The 18,722-nt window shown below is 39.1% G+C and overlaps 1 protein-coding gene across 4 annotated transcripts in view; it reads left to right on the top strand.

The window, feature by feature from the left end:
* QTRT2 (queuine tRNA-ribosyltransferase accessory subunit 2) overlaps nucleotides 1–18,722 on the top strand; it is a 31,599-nt gene that overhangs the window by 8,759 nt on the left and 4,118 nt on the right. For all 4 annotated transcript variants that reach the window (XM_024244173.3, NM_001135529.1, XM_063721651.1 and 1 more), the window contains 6 exon segments: nucleotides 721–776; nucleotides 2,488–2,564; nucleotides 5,138–5,350; nucleotides 11,272–11,471; nucleotides 14,433–14,584; nucleotides 17,194–17,311. In XM_024244173.3, coding sequence (XP_024099941.2) covers nucleotides 721–776; nucleotides 2,488–2,564; nucleotides 5,138–5,350; nucleotides 11,272–11,471; nucleotides 14,433–14,584; nucleotides 17,194–17,311 — 816 coding nt within the window.

Here is an 18,722-nt window from a genome sequence, read left to right as displayed (position 1 = left end):
TTACCTTAGGTGCAAAAAAGAGAAAGATTTTTTTTGTTCATATATATAATTTGTCGATTTTCATAATGAAATCAGAAGAGAGGTTTCAAATATTATACATCTTCTGGCCCTAATCTGGAAGCCACAGGCCAGACCTATATGTTAGATCTGCTTCATTTTTCCTCCAAACCTACAGTCCCATACTGCCATATCGCCACTGCTCCCGGGGTGACAGGGCGGGGAATGCTCTGTGAGTGCTACATTTGGAGTTCAGGAGCTGTTATCATGCACCAGTCTTAAAGTTTTTTCTGCCTTTGCACATATACTTGCTAATACTACTTTATGGAAACAACTAAAGAAGTTAGATCATTTTGTGTAATGTATATACTGACTTTATACTTAATTGAAAAACCTACTATATGACCAGTTAACTTAATACTCTGCAGTGTTGTGTTAACAACAGAGATTTTAAAGGGGCAAGAGAAGGAAGAAAATCCAAGTATTCTGAAGGAGTTGATTTTTGCCAGTTTCACGTCTCACAGAACCACTAGCAAGTTGAAGGCCTTCGTTCTGGCTAATGAACCTAGCCTAATTAGTTAGAACTCTTGAATAATGGTGTAATTCAAGACAGCATTTACCGTGATGTAACTTACTTGGGTGAGGAGAAGAGAGCTTCAGTTGTACAGAGTATTTACAGAATGACGCATTATTATGTTATGTATTTTTCTGTTTTGCTTACAGAGCAGAACATCATGAAGTCTTGAGAGAATATAAAGAAGGAGTTGGAAAGTTTATAGGTAAAAATTAAGTTACTTATATGTGCCTTGTGATGTGTTAATTTGGAGTTTGGAGGTGCTGTTGCCTCTTTGATCTTTCATTCATATGTTTATTTATTCATAAATTTAATAAGTATTATTTGAACATCTAAGAGCCAGGCATTGGCAAGTCAAGATTGAATAGGAAACAGTTGCTGGTCTCATGGAATTTGGAGCCTAGCTGGGATAAAGATAGAGAATTCTAGTAAAAATTGTGGTTACTGCTTTACAGGATTAGGGATATGTATGGATATCATGACAGGCCAGAGGGCGGAGCATATAACCTGCTCTGGGGTATATGTGCAAGGTGGTCAGAATAAAGAAAGGATTCTTTTTTTTCTTTAAGCCTCCATAAAAACCCAGAGAAAGGATTCTTGAGAGAGAAGTTGAGGAGCATTTTAGCTGGGTCAAGGAAGAGTAAAAGTTACCCAGGTTAGGAGTGGAAGCCCAGACAGGTGTGGGGCAGATGCTCCAGGCACTGAGTATCTGACTCAGCAGTGAGAACTTCCATGGGGCATGCGTGAGCTCCAAAGTAGTCTCATCATGCTTGAACCTCAGACATGCAGGGCAGGATGAAGCGTTTGTATATGGCTGTATTCTGATGTTAATATTATCCTTTATTCCAGAAATAGGATTTTATATGCAGATGTATGCATCTATTTATTTATGGGAAAAGCTTAGCAGTGACAGCTAGAACATCAGTTCTTCTGTACACCACTTTCTCCTAATGCTTTTTCAGATATCTAGGATTCACTTGAATGAAAATCCTGTTTCCATTGGTTATTCAGTCCTCTGCTTCTGAGAGCAACTGCATGATGTCCTGTTGGTTATCACAAAGCCCTGTATTTTAGTAGAGGAATTTATGGAATAGCATTCTCCTTGACCTGAGCCCAATTTTAATAACCAGCTTTAAAGTATACAAGCATATAATTAAATGAAAATAGCTAATGTAGGCTTTCTAGAGATAATTGTAATAATTGAAATTATGGAAAATAAAGTAAAAAAACTGCAGAGGTTTTAAACTTGCTTTATTTGTTTTTGTCTTTTTTCACTGGAATCCTGTTTTATTTTCCTTAACGAAAATGTGGGCTAGCATATGATATTTAAGCACATGGTTTACTAAACTTTTTTTGCATTTTTTAAAAAATGATTGTCTTTTTGACTGACGAACTCAAGAAACTGTCATCGTGAATCAATGAAACTTACTAAGAATGAGATTCATTTGCAGCATCCTATAGCTTCTCTAAAATTCTGCCCCTAGGGATCCATGATATTATTGAGATTTATTATTAGTGAGATCACTCTGTGGCCATATCATTTTATCTTTCCAGTAGCTAGTTCCCCTTGGATGGTACCTGGAATAAGCATATTTGATAGTAAATTCTTTAAGTAAAGTCAAATGAGATCAACATGTCACTAAATACTTTCATTGTATATTGTGCTTTAAGATATATCTTTCCTTTGTAGCAGCTCAGTGCCTATTAGACGTGAACCTTTATATTTCTTTCTTTAGATTAGTAATCTTTTTATACATATTGATAGACCTTCTCTAATTCCAAGTTCAGATACGACCTATTGACAGTGTTTAGAGTTTCTTTATTCAGCAGTACGCATTGTGAAGCTGTTCCCTGCTATAATACAGTGTCATTGTTGATGTAAGCACTTTCAAGGGTTCTTTTTTGTGTTTATACAGGCATGCCAGAATCACTCTTGTACTGCTCCCTGCACGATCCAGTCAGCCCCTGCCCAGCTGGTTATGTAACAAACAAGGTGTGTTTTCAGAAGGGTCTCCAAGGCTGCAGCTTTGTCCCACGAAGTCAGCCTATGGTGTATCCCTCAGATGCTCAGATCCCACTGTCTGGGATGATCCCTTATACCTTTTCCTTATTTCAATAATTATAGTGGGATGGGATGGTTTATAAGACTTAGAATAGGGCTGCCTAAGGATGAGGTTAAGATGAAGAACACTGTATCCTCAGCATTTTCATTGTTGCAAAAAAATTTGAGGGTAGAGGAGGGTCAAATACATGCCAAAAAAAAAATTGCTATGATAGGGGAAAACAATAGTCTTTCGGCGCCATGCTTTGTTGGATTTTTAACAACTTCAGGAAGAGTGGAGAAAGTTGCTGATGAGTATTATCACATGTATAACTATATATAGTAGAACCTCAATATAATACTGTCTGCTGGGTCTACAGCCAGAGATTTTGTCCAGTGAAGAACAGTATCAAAAGCACCTCATTAAAAGTGTTCAGCTGAGAGGTGGCACCATTGGCATTATCCCTGAGGACAGCGTTCTGGCAAGGCTTCAGTGTGTACTACTACTTTACAAATGCAAATACTTTTCCTGCACTCACTTTATTAATGTCAGCAATATTTATTAATTGTGCCCCTCAGAACACTGTTTTTACTCATTCTCCTGTTTTAAGCTTCTATTTATTTTGTAGTTTGAATTCTAGAGAAACTACTTTGGCTGGGTATGGTGGCTCATGCCTGTAATCCCAGCACTTTGGTAGGCCAAAGTGGGTAGATGGCTTGAGCCTCAGGAGTTCGAGACCAGCCTGTCCAACATGGCAAAACTCCATCTCTACTACAAATACAAAAATTAGCCAGGTGTGGTGGCACATGCCTATAATCCCAGCTACTTGGCAGGCTGAGGCAGGAGAATCACTTGAACCTGGGAGGCAGAGGTGGCAGTGAGCCAAAATCACACCAGTGCATTGCGTTCTAGCCTGGGTGACAGAGCGAGACTCTGTCTCAAAAAAAAAAAAAAAAGAAAGAAAAAAATACTTTGACTTCCATTATCTACCCAAATTGTAAGGGAGAGAGGAATCATTTAACCAGTAATTCTGATGCCTTAGTACAAAATAAAACGACTATATGTTGGCCTGCCATCTGTGTCCTTGTTGATCTGAGAAGAGGGATCTGTAGGGTAACCAAAGATAGAATTTTTTTTCCTTTTTTTTAACTTTTATTTTTGTTTCGGGGGTACGTGTAAACATTGTTACATAGCTAAATTTGTGTCATGGGTGTTTGTTGTACAGATTATTTCATCACCGAGGTATTAAGCCTAGTACCCAATAGTTACCTTTTCCCCTTCTCTCCCTCCTTTCACCCTCCACCCCCAAGTAGACCCCAGTGTCTGTTGTTCCCTTCTTTGTATCCATGTGTTCTCATCATTTAGCTCCCACTTATAAGTGAGAACATGTGGTATTTGATTTTCTGCTCCTGCATTAGTTTGCTAGGGACAGTGGCCTCCAGTTCCATCTATGTTCCTGCAAAAGATGTGACCTCATTCTTTTTTATGGCTGCATAATATCCCATGGTATATATGTACCACATTTTCTTTATCCAATCTATCATTGATGGACATTTAGGTTGATTGCATGTCTTTGCTATTGTGAATAGTGCTGCAATGTACATTTGCATGCATGTGTCCTTATGGTGGAATGATTTATATTGCTCTGGGTATATGCCCAGTAATGGGATTGCTGGGTTGAATGGTAGTTTTGCTTTTAGCTCAAAGATAGAATGTTACTAATATATATTCTCTTGAACTAGGAGATTTAAGTCTTTAATTCTATATCTAACTCAGTCTAGTAAACACTAGATATTAAAAATGTATAGGGCCCTAGACTGTGCTTTTGGGATACAAACATGAATTGGGATACTCTAGTCAGACAAATAAAGAATGGTGTAATAAGTGTGATCATTTCTATAAAGAAATAAGTACAAATTGATATAAGAGCATAGAGGAGTGAGTGATCGATTATGTCCAGGAAGTTTGGAGATCAGATTAATATGTGAACTCAGTGTCTCAATGGACACATAGTATTTTGCCAGGCAAAGAAGTAGAAGTTCCAGCACCTAGAAATAATAAATATTTGAGGTGATGGATACTCAAATACTCTGACATGATTATTATACTTGCTCTATATGTAAGGTCTCACACGTACCCCATAAAATTATACAAATATGTATCAATAAAAAAAGTTAAAAAAGAAATATGGGACTGTCAGTCAAAAGGAACAGTGTGATCAAAGTCTGTGGTATATTCAGGAACAGCAAGGGTTAGGTAGGGATGGGGCAGGTGGGATAGGGGAGAACAGAAGATGTTAGAAAAGTATAACAAAGAATTCTTGGGGCGTAGCTCAAAACTTGTCTTATATGACCATTGAAGGATTCTCTGTAAGCTGTGAGATCCTATTACCCACCATGTCTGGATATTGAATTGTCACCATCTCTGCAGTTGTAAAGAAGAATTATTGCTTTTTCTTTTTAATTATTTTATTTTTATTTACATTTTACTCTTGCTAATTCCTCATCATTTTGCTCCATGGCAGTCTGTGTCTGTGTGGAGTGTTGCAGGACGAGTGGAAATGACTGTTTCCAAGTTCATGGCAATTCAGCAGGCCCTTCAGCCAGACTGGTTCCAGTGCCTCTCTGATGGAGAAGTATCTTGTAAGGAAGCAACTTCCATAAAAAGGGTCAGAAAGTCTGTTGACCGATCACTTCTTTTCTTGGATAACTGTCTGCGGCTGCAGGAAGAGTCAGAGGTAAGGCTGTACCACTAACCACTCCTTTCTCTTGACACTCTTGCCTCCCTTACATTCTGTGATACCACCTTTTCTGTTCTTCCTCCTACTGCTGTGCTCCTCACTTCTTTGTCTATTTTACTCTCTATTTTTATTTTCTTTTTGAACCCTAAGTATTATTGTTCTCTAGGTTTCTATCTTGGGTTTCTCTTTTCATCCCATTCTATATGTTGTTCCTGGGCAGCCTTCCCTTAGTTTTAATTGCCGAATAATTCTAAAATTGTATATACTATCAAGATCATTCTGCTTAGCTTCAGAATTACATAATTACTGGGTTATAGGTAGGTTATGTTGCTAGAATATCCCTCAAACTCAGAAGTGACCAGATTCATCATTTTATCTCCACAAACCTGTTCTTCCTTTTGCTCTTCCTCAATACTTTATCTCCATTTATGGCATCCACCAAGCTCTTCAGCCCAGAAATTTGAGCTTTTCTTTTTCTTTTTTGAGTCTCACTTTTGCCCAGGCTGGAGTGCAGTGGTATGATCTCAGCTCGCTGCAACCTCTGCCTCCTAGGTTCAAGGGATTCTCCAGCCTCAGCCTTTCTTATAGCTGGTATTACAGGCATGCACCATCACACCCGGCTAATTTTTGTATTTTTAGTAGAGATAGGGTTTCACCATGTTGGCCAGGCTGGTCTTGAACTTTTGACCTTAGGTGATCTGCCTGCCTCAGCCTCCCAAAGTGCTGGGATTACAGGCTTGAGCCACTGTGCCTGGCCAAGAAATTTGAGCTTTTCGAGACTCTTTTTTTTCATTCACATTTAATAGCCAACTGTTCACTCTTCCTTGATTCCATTTACCTAAATATGTCTAGAATCTCCCCCTCCTTATCGCCACCTTAAGCCATAACTGCATCATCTCTTACGTACATAATTACCTTTGAATTCTTCTCTCTGCCTCCATTCTCATTTTTATCCAATCCATCTTTCAGCCCTGTTATCCAAAAGATCTTTGTAAAGCACAAACATGAGCTCCTTGCCCACTTCCCTAAAAGAATTTAATGACTCTCTACTTCAGCTCTTAAATGGCAAGGACAGCCTGCTGTGATGTGGCCTCTGCCTACTCCTCCAGCTCACTGTGGGCTACTTTCTCCTGTGACTTGCACTCTGACCTTTCTGAGTTGCTTGGAATTCCTTGAGGCGTTAGCTTGTTTCATTCTGTACACGGATTTCCTTCTGGACTGTTTCATGTTTCTGCTTTTCTTATCTCTAGCTATATTCCCTCTTTTGTTTCCACATCAGGCTCATTTCATTCTGTGTATCATTCTTTTTTTTTTTTTTTTTTCTTTTGAGACAGTCTCACTCTATTGCTCAGGCTATCAGGCTATCAGGCTAGAGTGCAGTGGGGCAGTCTTGGCTCACTGCAACCTCCAACTTCAGGTTCAAGCAATTCTCCTGCCTCAGCCTCCCAAGTAGCTGGGATTACAGGCATGCGCCACCGTGCCTGGCTAATTTTTGTATTTTTAGCTGAGACGAGGTTTCACCATGTTGGTCAGACTGGTCTTGAACTCCTGATCTCAGGTGATCCACCCACCTTGGCCTCCCGAAGTGCCATGTGTCATTCTATAGAACTGGTTCCTGATATTCCCAGGGAATTCAATTCATTCTTTGCTACCCCTTTAATTAGTATGTAGCTATATTTTAGCCCCAATCATACTGTATTTCAGTGATTTCTTTATGCTTTTGTCTTTAGTAAACTGTGGCCTCTTTAAGCTCAATTTCTGTGTATAAATTGGATATCTTCATCATGCAGCAGAATTCCTTCCCTGTCTTATTCACTGGTTCCTCTTATTCTGAATGCACTTCAATATTGAAGCTCTCCAAGATTCGGTTTTTGGCTTTCTTTTCTTCTCCATATATTACCTGGGTTAGAGATGGCGAATGGGTTTCATCTGACACATAGTAAGCCCTCAGTAAATGTTTGCTGATGGTGAATGGTTATGATGGGGTGAGGAAGATGAAGCTGTAGTGGTAAATCAGGGATACTGACAGCAGAGTTAATAAAGTTGGAAAAGGATTCAGAGAACAGTAGAGATGAGGGAACAGAAGATAGTGATCAGAGGAGAGAATTTTAATATCTGAGATCATGTATGTGGAGTAATCCTGAGCGACGATCACATCCCACTATGTCAAGCGCATTGAGTTTGAGGAACATCATTATATTGAATTTAGCAATAAAAATGTAATTTGGCTAATAAAGTTAATATAAATGAAATAATTAGATGAAACATAGTTATTCTGAATAGAATTCACAGTATACGTGACAGGAGTTTGGTGTGGGGACATTGCTGTGGGTCTGGGCAGTTAGTGTTGATGGCTTGCTAGTAATTGTTTTGAGCCAGTCATTATCCTCGTAGGACTAGTAATGTTTGGGTAAGTAGAAAGCAGGACAGGGTGTGTGACAAAGATGATTATTAGAAAGGTCAGATGAGCCTCAAGTCCCTCATCTATGTTGTTGCAGTCAGCCTCATCATTTCATATTACTTCTGCATATTTGTGGGGTTTTTTTTTGTTTTGTTTTGTTTGTTTTTTTGAGATGGAGTTTTGTTCTTGTCGCCCAGGCTGGAGTGCAGTGGTACGATCTCAGCTCACTGCAGCCTCTGCCTCCCAGGTTCAAGTGATTCTCCTGCGTCAACTTCCTCAGTAGCTAAGACTACAGGCGCGCACCACCACACCCGGCTAATTTCTGTATTTTTGGTAGAGATGGGGTTTCACTGTGTTGGCCAGGCTGGTCTTGAACCCCTGACCTTGTGATTCGCCTGCCTCAGCCTCCCAGAATGCTGGGATTATAGACGTGAGTCACCGCACCCGGCCTTACTTCTGCATATTTATTGGTCAAACGTGTAGTCCCTCTCCATACCCTTTATTATTGTCTTGACATGTTTATTAATAGTGCCCCCCCCCCATTCTTCCATTTTAGATAATAAATTATATGATCGTGCTTCTTACACCCAGGAAAGGGAGTTTCCTGAAGAGTCATGCTAGTCATATAAGCAGGCAGGCCTATGTAACTCTCTGCTTTTGTGTATCTGCATACATCTTTTCCCGTGATTCCCTCCCTGTCTTATTGACTGGCTCCTCTTATTCTGAATGCCCTTCAATATTGAAGCTCTCCAAGATTCGGTTTTTGGCTTTCTTTTCTTCTCCATATATTACCTGGGTTAGGGATGGCGAATGGTTTCATCCGAGGTGGTCGGGTGCAGCAAGAAGAGAGTCATCTGTTAGTCACATCTGCTGTGGAATCAGGAGTAGAGAGTGGTAGCATCATGCCAAGTGTCTGCCATTCTAGCCTGGGCAATCATGTCTGTATCACACATAGCCTTATCTTTAGGTTCATTTAGGTTCAGTGGCTGAATTAAGATTGCCATTTGGACATCCTGCTGATTCCTCAAATTCAGAACACGCAGAACAGAGTAATCATCTTGCTTCATCCACTGTTTTTCTAGGAGTCCCTGCCTTTTGCTTTTATCACCATCTCCCTGTACTTGCAAAACAAGAGCCAGGAGTCATTTGAGACTTTGTCTTTATCCTCTCCTTGGACAACTAATCAGTCAAGTTATGTTGATCCTACTTCCTGATAGGTTTCAAGTTTTATCTTTCCTCTTCATCCACATTGCCACTGCTTTAGTCCAGCTCATCTCATCTTTCACCTGGATCATTAAAGTTGTCTGCTATTCCGTTCTTTAATCATACTCACCCTTAATTTATTCCTCACACGGCAGCCAAAGTGTTCTTTCTAGAAGAATAGTCTGATTATGTCCCTCCTGCTTAAACTAAGGAGTGAAATTCTCTCTTCACAGTGTTCCAGGCCTCCTCTCCATCCCTTTCTTCTACTGGAGAGCCATTGTTGATTTGTGTATTTTCTTGCAAAACTTATTTTTTGCAATTACATACACATAATTAATACATAGATATACATGGCTGTATTACATGAGTATGATCATATATTCAGCAATTTGCTTGTTTTTCATTTAGCAATATCCTGAAACTTTCTCTATAAATGCATATATTGCTATATCTACTGCATTCTTTTTAAACAGCTGCATAGGAAGCTGTACTGTGTATATATTATGATTTACATAAGCCTTTACTCTATGGATAAACATTTAGGTTGTTTCCAGTTTTTCATTATTCTAAACATCTTTGTAAATAAACCTTGGCACATGGGAATGAGTATAGGAGAGATTGTTAGAAGTGGAATTTTAGGATCCATAGATAAAAGCTGGACATTTCGATAAGTGCTGTCCACTTTCCTTCCTAAGAGGTTGAAATGATTTTTACTCTGTGTTTATCAGGGTATGTAAGTACCATTTCCCTTACAGTTTCGCCTCTACTATGTTGTTATCTATGTTTTAACCTTTTTGTTATTATATGGGCAAAAATGGTATCTCGTTGTTTCCAATTTTGGATTACCTTACTAATGAGATTTAGTAGTTCTTCATATGTGTATAGGGCGTTCACATTTATTTTTTTGAATTTCATATTTACATGTTGTACCTAGATTTCTATGAGGTTGTCATTCATTTCTTTAGAGTATTTGTTGGAGCTCATTTTATGCTGTAGATATTTAAATATTCCTCCAAAGAGTAAGTTCTCGTTTGCCTTTGTTAATGGTATATTTTAGTAGAGAAGTTTTACTGATTTTTTTTTTTTTTTTTTTTTTTTTTTTTGAGACAGACCCTTGCCCTGTCATCCAGGCTGGAGTGCAGTGGCGCAATCTCGGCTCAGCGCAGCCTCCTCCTCCTCGGCTCAAGCGATTCTCCCACCTCAGCCTCCCGAGTAGCTGGGACTACAGGTGCATGCCACCACACCCGGCTGATTTTTGTATTTTTACTAGAGATGGGGTTTTGCAGTGTTGGCCAGGCTGGTCTTGAACTCCTGACCTCAAGTGATCCACCTGCCTCGGCCTCCTGCTGGGATTACAGACATGAGCCACCATGCCTGGCAAGTTTTTGTACTCAAACTTGTCAACCTTTTCCTGTAAGCTTTAGCTTGTAAGGAAGGCATTCCTTACCCCAAGATTGTAAAAATACTCAATATATTCTTCTAAAACTTGTGTAACCATATTTTTTATGTTTAGCTATTAGGTCCATTGAATTTGTTTTTAAAATGGATGGTGTGTAGTAGTGGTCTTTATTTTATTGGTTTGTGAGTAGATAGTTGTCTCAACAGTTTCTAAGTTCCTAAAGTTATCTCTAGCTAAGAGACTTGGAGGTAGTCTAAAGCAGGCCCGGATAGTCATTTCACAAATTAAAACTCTTCTTTTGTCCTTTTCCTCTGAACCTGTTTAGTGTACATTTTATTTATTTATTTATTTTTCTTGAAACAAGGTCTCAGTCTGTTACCCTGAATGGAATGCAGTGGCACAGTTTCAGCTTACTGCAACCTTCGCCTCCCGGGCTCAAGTCATCCTCCCACCTCAGCCTCCCGAATAGCTGGGACTACAGGCACAAGCCACCGTGCTCAGCTAATTTTGTTTTTTTATTTTTTGTAGAGACCAGGTCTCGCTATGTTGCCCAGGCTGGTCTTGAAATCCTGGGCTCAAGTGATCATCCTGCCTCGGCTTCCCAAAGTGCTGGGATTACAGGCTTGAGCCACCACACCTGATCTAATTTAATCTAAGCCAGAACAAGACTGCATATGATGAATGCATCTTTTTCCTCAGTCTTTTCTTACCTGATTGGTAAAGTATGTTTTTCAAAGTATGTTCCTCAGAGACCTAAAGGTTCTTAGGGAGGAGGGAGCACCATCCCCTTTAATGCTTCAACTACAGCAGCTTCACTGAGGTCTCTTCTATACATTGGACTTCCATGTAAGGTTCATTTAAACAAAGGTCTCATACTGAAAATGGTTAAAAACATATCATCCTTTCTTACCTCAGGTTCTTCAGAAGAGTGTGATCATTGGAGTGATTGAAGGTGGAGATGTGATGGAAGAGAGGCTGAGGTCAGCACGAGAGACAGCCAAGCGGCCTGTGGGTGGCTTCCTTCTGGATGGTTTTCAAGGAAATCCAACAACCCTGGAGACTAGACTACGCTTGCTGTCATCAGTCACTGCAGAGCTGCCGGAGGACAAGCCAAGGCCAGTGTTCAGTTAGGACACAGGCCGGCCTCAAGGGATGCAGGGCAGGAGTGCTGGCTGATTGTATATTACATAGTGTCTGTGCATGGGCATGCCTTTGATGTTTTGATTATGTCCTTTCTGGGCTGAGTCTGCCAAGGTGCTGAGGCAGACTGTAAGGGGAGTTTCCATCAAGGCTGTCCTGGCCTTGATTTCAGAATGTAGAGTAGAGGATAATTGCCATTTGAATTATGTTATTTGATCCTCCTAAGTGAGAGCAAGTATTATACTGTTTCCCCTCATTCTTGTGCCAATTACAAATATTGTTGTTATAACATGGTACCTGGAGACCAAGTGTAAAGTCACATGGAACTCTGGTTTAAATCGAGGAAAGTTGAGGACAGATCTAGGATGACTAGTGAGAAGATGAGCTCCACCAAGAACTTAAGAAGCTCTTAGATTTGAGGCCGGTAGTGAGTGGTGTCAATTTTTGAAATTGAGGGGACTGACAACACTAGTAGGATTGGTTCTTACGTTTCCATAAATTGCAGGATTCACCTTGTGCTGATAAGAAAAGATGATCTGCAAGATTTGAAGCTACAAATTCTGAGTTTCTGAATGCAGCTGATGTCGTATTAGGCTACCCACATTTTTTTAATGGTTTGTTATCTTAATGTAAATATTCATGCTTTTTTCCTGCATGTATATTAAGAAGTTTGGTTGTGGGGTGCTGCTCTATAGTCCTCTAGAGCTGTTGGATAGTATATAATATTATAATATGTGTAATTTTACTACTTTTTTTTTTTTGAGATGGAGTTTTGCTCTTGTTGCCCAGGCTGGAGTTCAATGGCATGATCTTGGCTCACTGCAACCTCCGCCTCCCAGGTTCAAGTGATTCTCCTGCCTCAGCCTCCTGAGCAGCTGGGATTACAGGCATACGCCACCATGCCTGGCTAGTTTTGTATTTTTAGTGGAGACGGAGTTTCTCCTTGTTGGTCAGGCTGGTCTCGAACTCCCAACCTCAGGTGATCCGCCTGCCTTGGCCTCCCAAAGTGCTGGGATTACAGGCGCGATTTTACTACTTTTTTAAAGATCCAGGTACAACTTGGAGGAAAGCACATGAATCTTACATACAGCTCAATTAATTTTCACATGTCTACACTTGTGTAAACACTACCTAGAACAAGGTATTTCCATCACCTCAGCCAGCCTTTGATCCCCAATTTTAACCTAGTTCTTTTGTGTTCATTGCTCCCTCTCCTGTACTTGTTTCACTCTGGTGCACATAACACTTCAGCACTAGTATTTCTAGACATTTTCTGGGCTTCTTCATGTTAAGTGCTCACAGATGTCTGTTACTGAATTTGAAAGCTGGATTGTTTTTCTTTCTGTAAGTGTGTAGAAATGCCAGCTTCAGTTGGATAGGAGTTCTAAAACATTACATTACTTGAAGGAAACTGTAGTCAGGAAAACCAGCATGTATTTATAAGAGTTCTGCTTATTTAATATTACATGAGCCTTTTTTTTTGCATTTCTGTGCCAGTTCGTAGAAAGGGGCTATAGGTAGAAAAACAAACATAAAAAAGAGCAGCAGCCAGCCAGCCCTGATTTAGTGCATCTCCACATCTGTTTTCATGGAGTGGCAAAACCTGGCTGAGTGCTGTTAATAGTCTCAGAATGCCTTACCTATTACAAGTTGAGTATCCTTTATCCAAAATGCTGGGGACCAGAAGTGCTTGAGATTTTGGATTTTTTCAGATCTTGGAATATTTGCAGAGTACATACTGGTTGGACATCCCTAATTTGAAAGTCCAAAATCCAAAATTCTCCAGTGAGCATTTCCTTTCAGTGTCATGTTGGTGCTCAAAAAGTTTCAGATTTTGGAGCATTTTGGATTTCAGATTTTCGGATTAAGGATGCTCAACCTGTACCTTGGAAAACACCATCTTATTCCACAGTGCAGACTTTTTATTAATGGAGAAAATATAAAGAAAGCCAACTAGATTCTTAGATCCTATGGCCAGAGGTGAAATCCTGACAGCAAGAGTTGCTTTGTAAATTAACTTACGAGGGATATAGTAGATTAAAATGTCTTCATTGCACCAATTATGAAAAATTATTATAGGCAAAATACAGTTAAAACAAGCAAAATATTTCAGCAAGAAATAAAGCACACAGCTTTGCACTCCTAAAAAATCTATATAGTGTATAGAAGATAGGCTATAAAGGGCTATAAAGTTTAGTTTATGACCAGGGAGGTTGTTCAGAAAGGATGATAGTTGAGAGGAAACTAACCTTTATTGAACTTCTCTCTGGGATCAGAAACTATACTATGGGCTGGGCGCGGTGGCTCACACCTGTAATCCCAGCACTTTGGGAGGCCAAGGTGGGCGGATCACCTGAGGTCAGGAGTTCAAGACCAGCCTGGCCAACATGGTGAAACCCCATCTCTACTAAAAATATAAAAATTGGCTGGGCGTGGTGGTGGGCGCCTATAATACCAGCTGCTAGGGAGGCTGAGGCAGGAGAATTGCTCCTGGAAGGTGGAGGTTGCAGTGAGTCAAGTTTGCATCATCGCACTCCAGCCTGGGCAACAAGAGCAAGACTCTGTCTCAAAAAAAAAAAAAAAGAAACTGTGCTTTTTCAAATATCTCATTAATCCTCACAACAATTCTGTGGGGGTATATATTATTTGCTCTTGTTTTTAAGATTAGATAACTAAAACTCAGAGAAGTTAAGTAATCTTTCCAAAGTGACACAGCAAATACATAAATGACAGAGCTAGGATTCAAGCCCCAATTTTTCTGGCTCCAAAGCCATATGTTCTTTCTGCTACATGTTGCTGTCCACTGCCTGCCACTCTAACCATGATTGGTGTTTTTCATTATTACTATTTTTTTAGTGCCTTGTTCATTAAAAGGACTTTCTGATTTCCTTCCTTGCATTGTCCTCATGTCACTGTTCTTATTGTTACTTTTACAGGCTCATATCTGGTGTTAGTCGGCCAGATGAGGTGCTCGAGTGTATTGAAAGAGGAGTGGACTTATTTGAGAGTTTTTTCCCTTATCAAGTAACAGAGCGGGGATGTGCCCTGACTTTCAGTTTTGATTACCAGCCAAATCCTGAAGAGACACGTAAGTCTTTTGAAGTTTATCTTATCCTTAAGTTTCTTCCATTTCCTATTAATTTTTGGCTTGAGTCACAAGACAGAAATATGTATATATAAAGCCAGTCTTTTACAAAACTACGTCTCTGTTTCTTATCTGTGTGCTCTGGCATGTTGGCACACAAATCCAGGTACTTAATACTATACATGTAGCTCATCAATATTAGGATGTGATTTTATAGTGAAAAGAACCAAGAAAAACAAAACCTCCTCTGTTAACAGCCTGAGAAAAGAACATTCAGAGTGAATTGTGATGAAAATCATAAGAAAACCTTTGAACTGCTTGGTAAAAGTTAACTTGTTTTCTCACAAAAGAGTTTTTGTCTTTGCTTTGCAAACCCTATGCTATTAAAATACAGGGAGACTCATGATCCTCTGATCCTAGTGTTACTTCTTGCATTTTTTTTTTTAATACACCAAGCTTTGAAAGCTGTTTTCCTCTGCTAATGTTGCTTTGAAGGACTGCCATTTTCTTTTATTGTTTAGTTATCCAGAAGTTGAGAAAGTCAGTTTCGGATTCTAACACTTAACTGGAGGTAGAAAAGGAGCTAGGATACAGACTTTGGTCTGGAGTTGCTTGAAGCAGGTTTTCAGGAGAGTGTCTCCTGCCCAGTCTTCCCTCTGGCGTTCAGAAATGACCTTTCCTTTCCTTTTCCTGCTGTCCTTGGAACTTTTCCTTAACCACATCAACCTTACATTTGAATAGGACCAGAAACTTCCTTAAAGGTTCATTTTATTCCTCACAGGTAACTAAAATTTCATTCAGATGTTATACTTTTATGAAGCAACTTAACCATTAATCTAAATGGAATTACTCCTGGAAACAAAATAAATCAAGTTGATCAAATTCTTAAATATATAGGAGGTCAATTTTACTGTCCTTTTAGACAGACCAGAATATAATGTGTGTGGATAGGTATACCATTAACACTATAAATTTTCACATCTTCGTTTACAAACTGAATTATTTCCACCAGAACAGAGGTAACTGTTAGTCATTCAGTACCAGGAATATGCAAAGCTCTAAAAAGAACCTGATTTGAGTTCTCTGTAAAGAACAAGGTCATTTTTGGCCAGAGAAAGCCAAGTTTCTTCATGATTAGGAAAAAGGAAATAGTTTGAATGTTTAAACAAAGTATTATTAACTCTGTGTGTGTAGTAAATTAAAATCCTTTGCCAGTTACATAGTGAAAATTCCAAAGAAATTACCTGGCAGCAATTCTCCCAAATAACAAGAGTTTTCTGAAATGTCAGGACTTAAAAAAAAATTATTTTTCAGAAATAAGGTCTCACTCTGTTGCCCAGGCTGGAGTGTAGTGGTGTGATTATGGCTCACTGCAGCCTCGAACTCCTGAAAAAAGAACATTCAGAGTGAATTGTGATGAAAATTATAAGAAAACCTTTGAACTGCTTGGTAAAGTTTAATTTGTTTAACTTTAATGGGCACAAGCCATCCTCCCACCTCAGCCTCCCGAGTAGCTGGGACTACAGGTGCATGCCACCATGCTGGGATAATTTTTAAATTTTTTGCAGAGACAGGATCTTGCTGTGTTGCCCAGGCTGGTCGTGCACTCCTGACCTCAGGTGATGCTCCTGCCTTAGCCTCCCAGAGTGCTGGGATTACAGGCATGAGCCACTGCGGCCAGCTGAGGGCTTCATTATGGTTTCCCACATCAGCATGCAAATTTATGGGAACAAAATTATAACAGCTATGTGCCCAGTGCTCAGGTTGCTTCTCTTATACCTTTGACCTTGATAAAATTACCCTCTTAAGACCACCTGTCCTTCTGGGACCAACACTGAAATTTGTTATCATTTGTTCCCAAAATACCCCTTAACTACTTGTCCCTGTTCCAGGCAGTTGGCTTTTTGTAGAGTAGCTGGTGTTTCTTTTGCTGTGCAAAGCATGTTTTTTCTTAAAGCAGAGAATTGAAGGGAACAATTCAGGTTGCCATTTAATTCTGTGTAGTCTGGGTTCCCCAGAGGGCCAGAGTCTCCATATAGAATACATACATTAAAACCATGTTCTACTTCAATCTATTTGGAATATAGGTAGTTCAAAGCCCAGTATATTTGCATGTACATTATGATAAGGGATAGTGATAACCCCACCACACACACACACACACACACACACACACACACACGCAACCAACTGTTAACTTTTGTTGGTTTATTTATTTATTTTGCCCAGGCCGGTCGTGTACTCCTGACCTCAGGCAATCCTCCTGCCTTAGCTTCCCAAAGTTTTGGGATTATAGGCATGAGCCATCACGCCTGGCCACCAATGTTTTTAAATTATTTCTTGAGGATACGATTATATGTTATATACTTGTAACTATAATTTGTTTAGATATTATTGAATCTCTAAATTGTTTTGGTGTTGTAGATAAGAGGACAGTGACCGTCTTGGAACATATTGCTGTTTTCCTTTTCTTGTGTGATTTCCTTAGGATAAATTCTCAGGAGTGAAATTACAGAGTCAAAGATCATGAAATAATAACTAAAATATAATGTTTCCAATGGCCGCTTCTTATCTGATCATCATTCAAGCCTTTTTATTGGTTTGTCCTTCAGTACTACAACAAAATGGAACACAAGAAGAAATTAAATGTATGGATCAAATAAAGAAAATGGAAACAACTGGTTGCAACCAAGAAATAACATCATTTGAAATTAATCTGAAGGAAAAAAAGTAAGAAATTTTTAAAAGTTTGGATTTTGCTTTCTGACTTCTGAATTTTAGTCTGTGTTAAAAGTTTATGGGACAATTCTCAATTTATGATTTCATAAAATGTTAATAGTTGGGTATTATTTAGGCCTTTTCAAATTCAGTTTCAAAAAAATTCTTTTTATTTTCTTCAGATGAATTTGTAGACTTTGTCTTGTCAGAAGACGAGAGCCAGGTAATGATTGCTTTAGAAAAGCTGACAGAAAGGTTAGACCAAATCCATTGTTTGGCGTCTTTTATTCCTTTAGAGCATAATAAGGAGTTCAAGATAAAACACAACAAAGTTTTAAATTGTACGGTGCTTAAGCCATCTTTGTTAGATACAGGCTGTAAATCTTACGTAAAATATTTATCTCTATAAAGAACAAATTAAGATACAGATTGAATTGAATATCCCTTCTTCAGAATGCTTGGAACCAGAAGTGTTTCAGATTTCTTTTCTTTGTTGTTGTTGCTGTTGCTGCTGTTGTTGTTGCTGTTGTTGCTGTTGCTGTTGTTGTTGTTGTTGTTGTGTTTTAGAACATTTGCATTATACTTACCTGGCTGAACATCCCTCATCTGAAATCTGAAATGCTCCAATGAGCAGTTCCTTTGAGCATCATGTTAGTGCTCAAAAAGTTCTGAATTTTGGAGCATTTCACATTTTAGATTTTCAGATTAGGAATACTGAACCTATATCTTGTAATTTTTGTATTTGTCCAAAAGTGGTATTCATCAGTGAACCAGTGAGTGATTTTTCTTTGAGTCTGATGCACTCACTTTAGTGCTGGGGTGGGTTTTTTGTCTTACGTAAAAGAAGATCCTATGGCTTGTGACTTACTTATGTCTATCTAGTGATAGTACAGACTTGAGAGTTTATGAAAGAATGTGAAAATCCTTGTTCTTACCCATATTCTGTTGGAACTCCTTTAATTGTAGGTCTGAAATGGTGATGTCTACCTCATTTGTCTTCTTAAAAAATAGCCAAGGAGATAGATTTGTTTTTGTCTTTCTTTTACCCTTTTTTTCTGTCATCCACTGACTCTCAAATGATTTATTTATGTTTTTAAAATTTTAGGGTAATATAAATGGTTACTACTAAAATTCTCTTTATGTTATAGATTTAATTGGAAATTGTACTATTATTATCAGCACTAGACTTTTAAGTTTTTGAGATTTGTAGACAAATTCTAGCACTGCTCTTGACTGTGTGACTTTGGTCTGGTCAATTCACTTTTTTCTTTTTTTTTTTTTTTGAGACAGAGTCTGGCTCTGTTGCCCAGGCCAGAGTGCAGTGGCACGATCTCGGCTCACTGCAACCTCTGCCTCCTGGGTTCAGGCGATTCTCCTGCCTCAGCCTCCCAAGTAGCTGGAATTACAGGCATGCACCACCATG

The sequence above is a fragment of the Pongo abelii genome, chromosome 2, assembly GCF_028885655.2.
Source record: "Pongo abelii isolate AG06213 chromosome 2, NHGRI_mPonAbe1-v2.0_pri, whole genome shotgun sequence".
Taxonomy (NCBI): domain Eukaryota; kingdom Metazoa; phylum Chordata; class Mammalia; order Primates; family Hominidae; genus Pongo; species Pongo abelii.
Note: the sequence above shows the minus strand (reverse complement) of the source record. Positions and strands in the feature narration are given on the sequence as shown.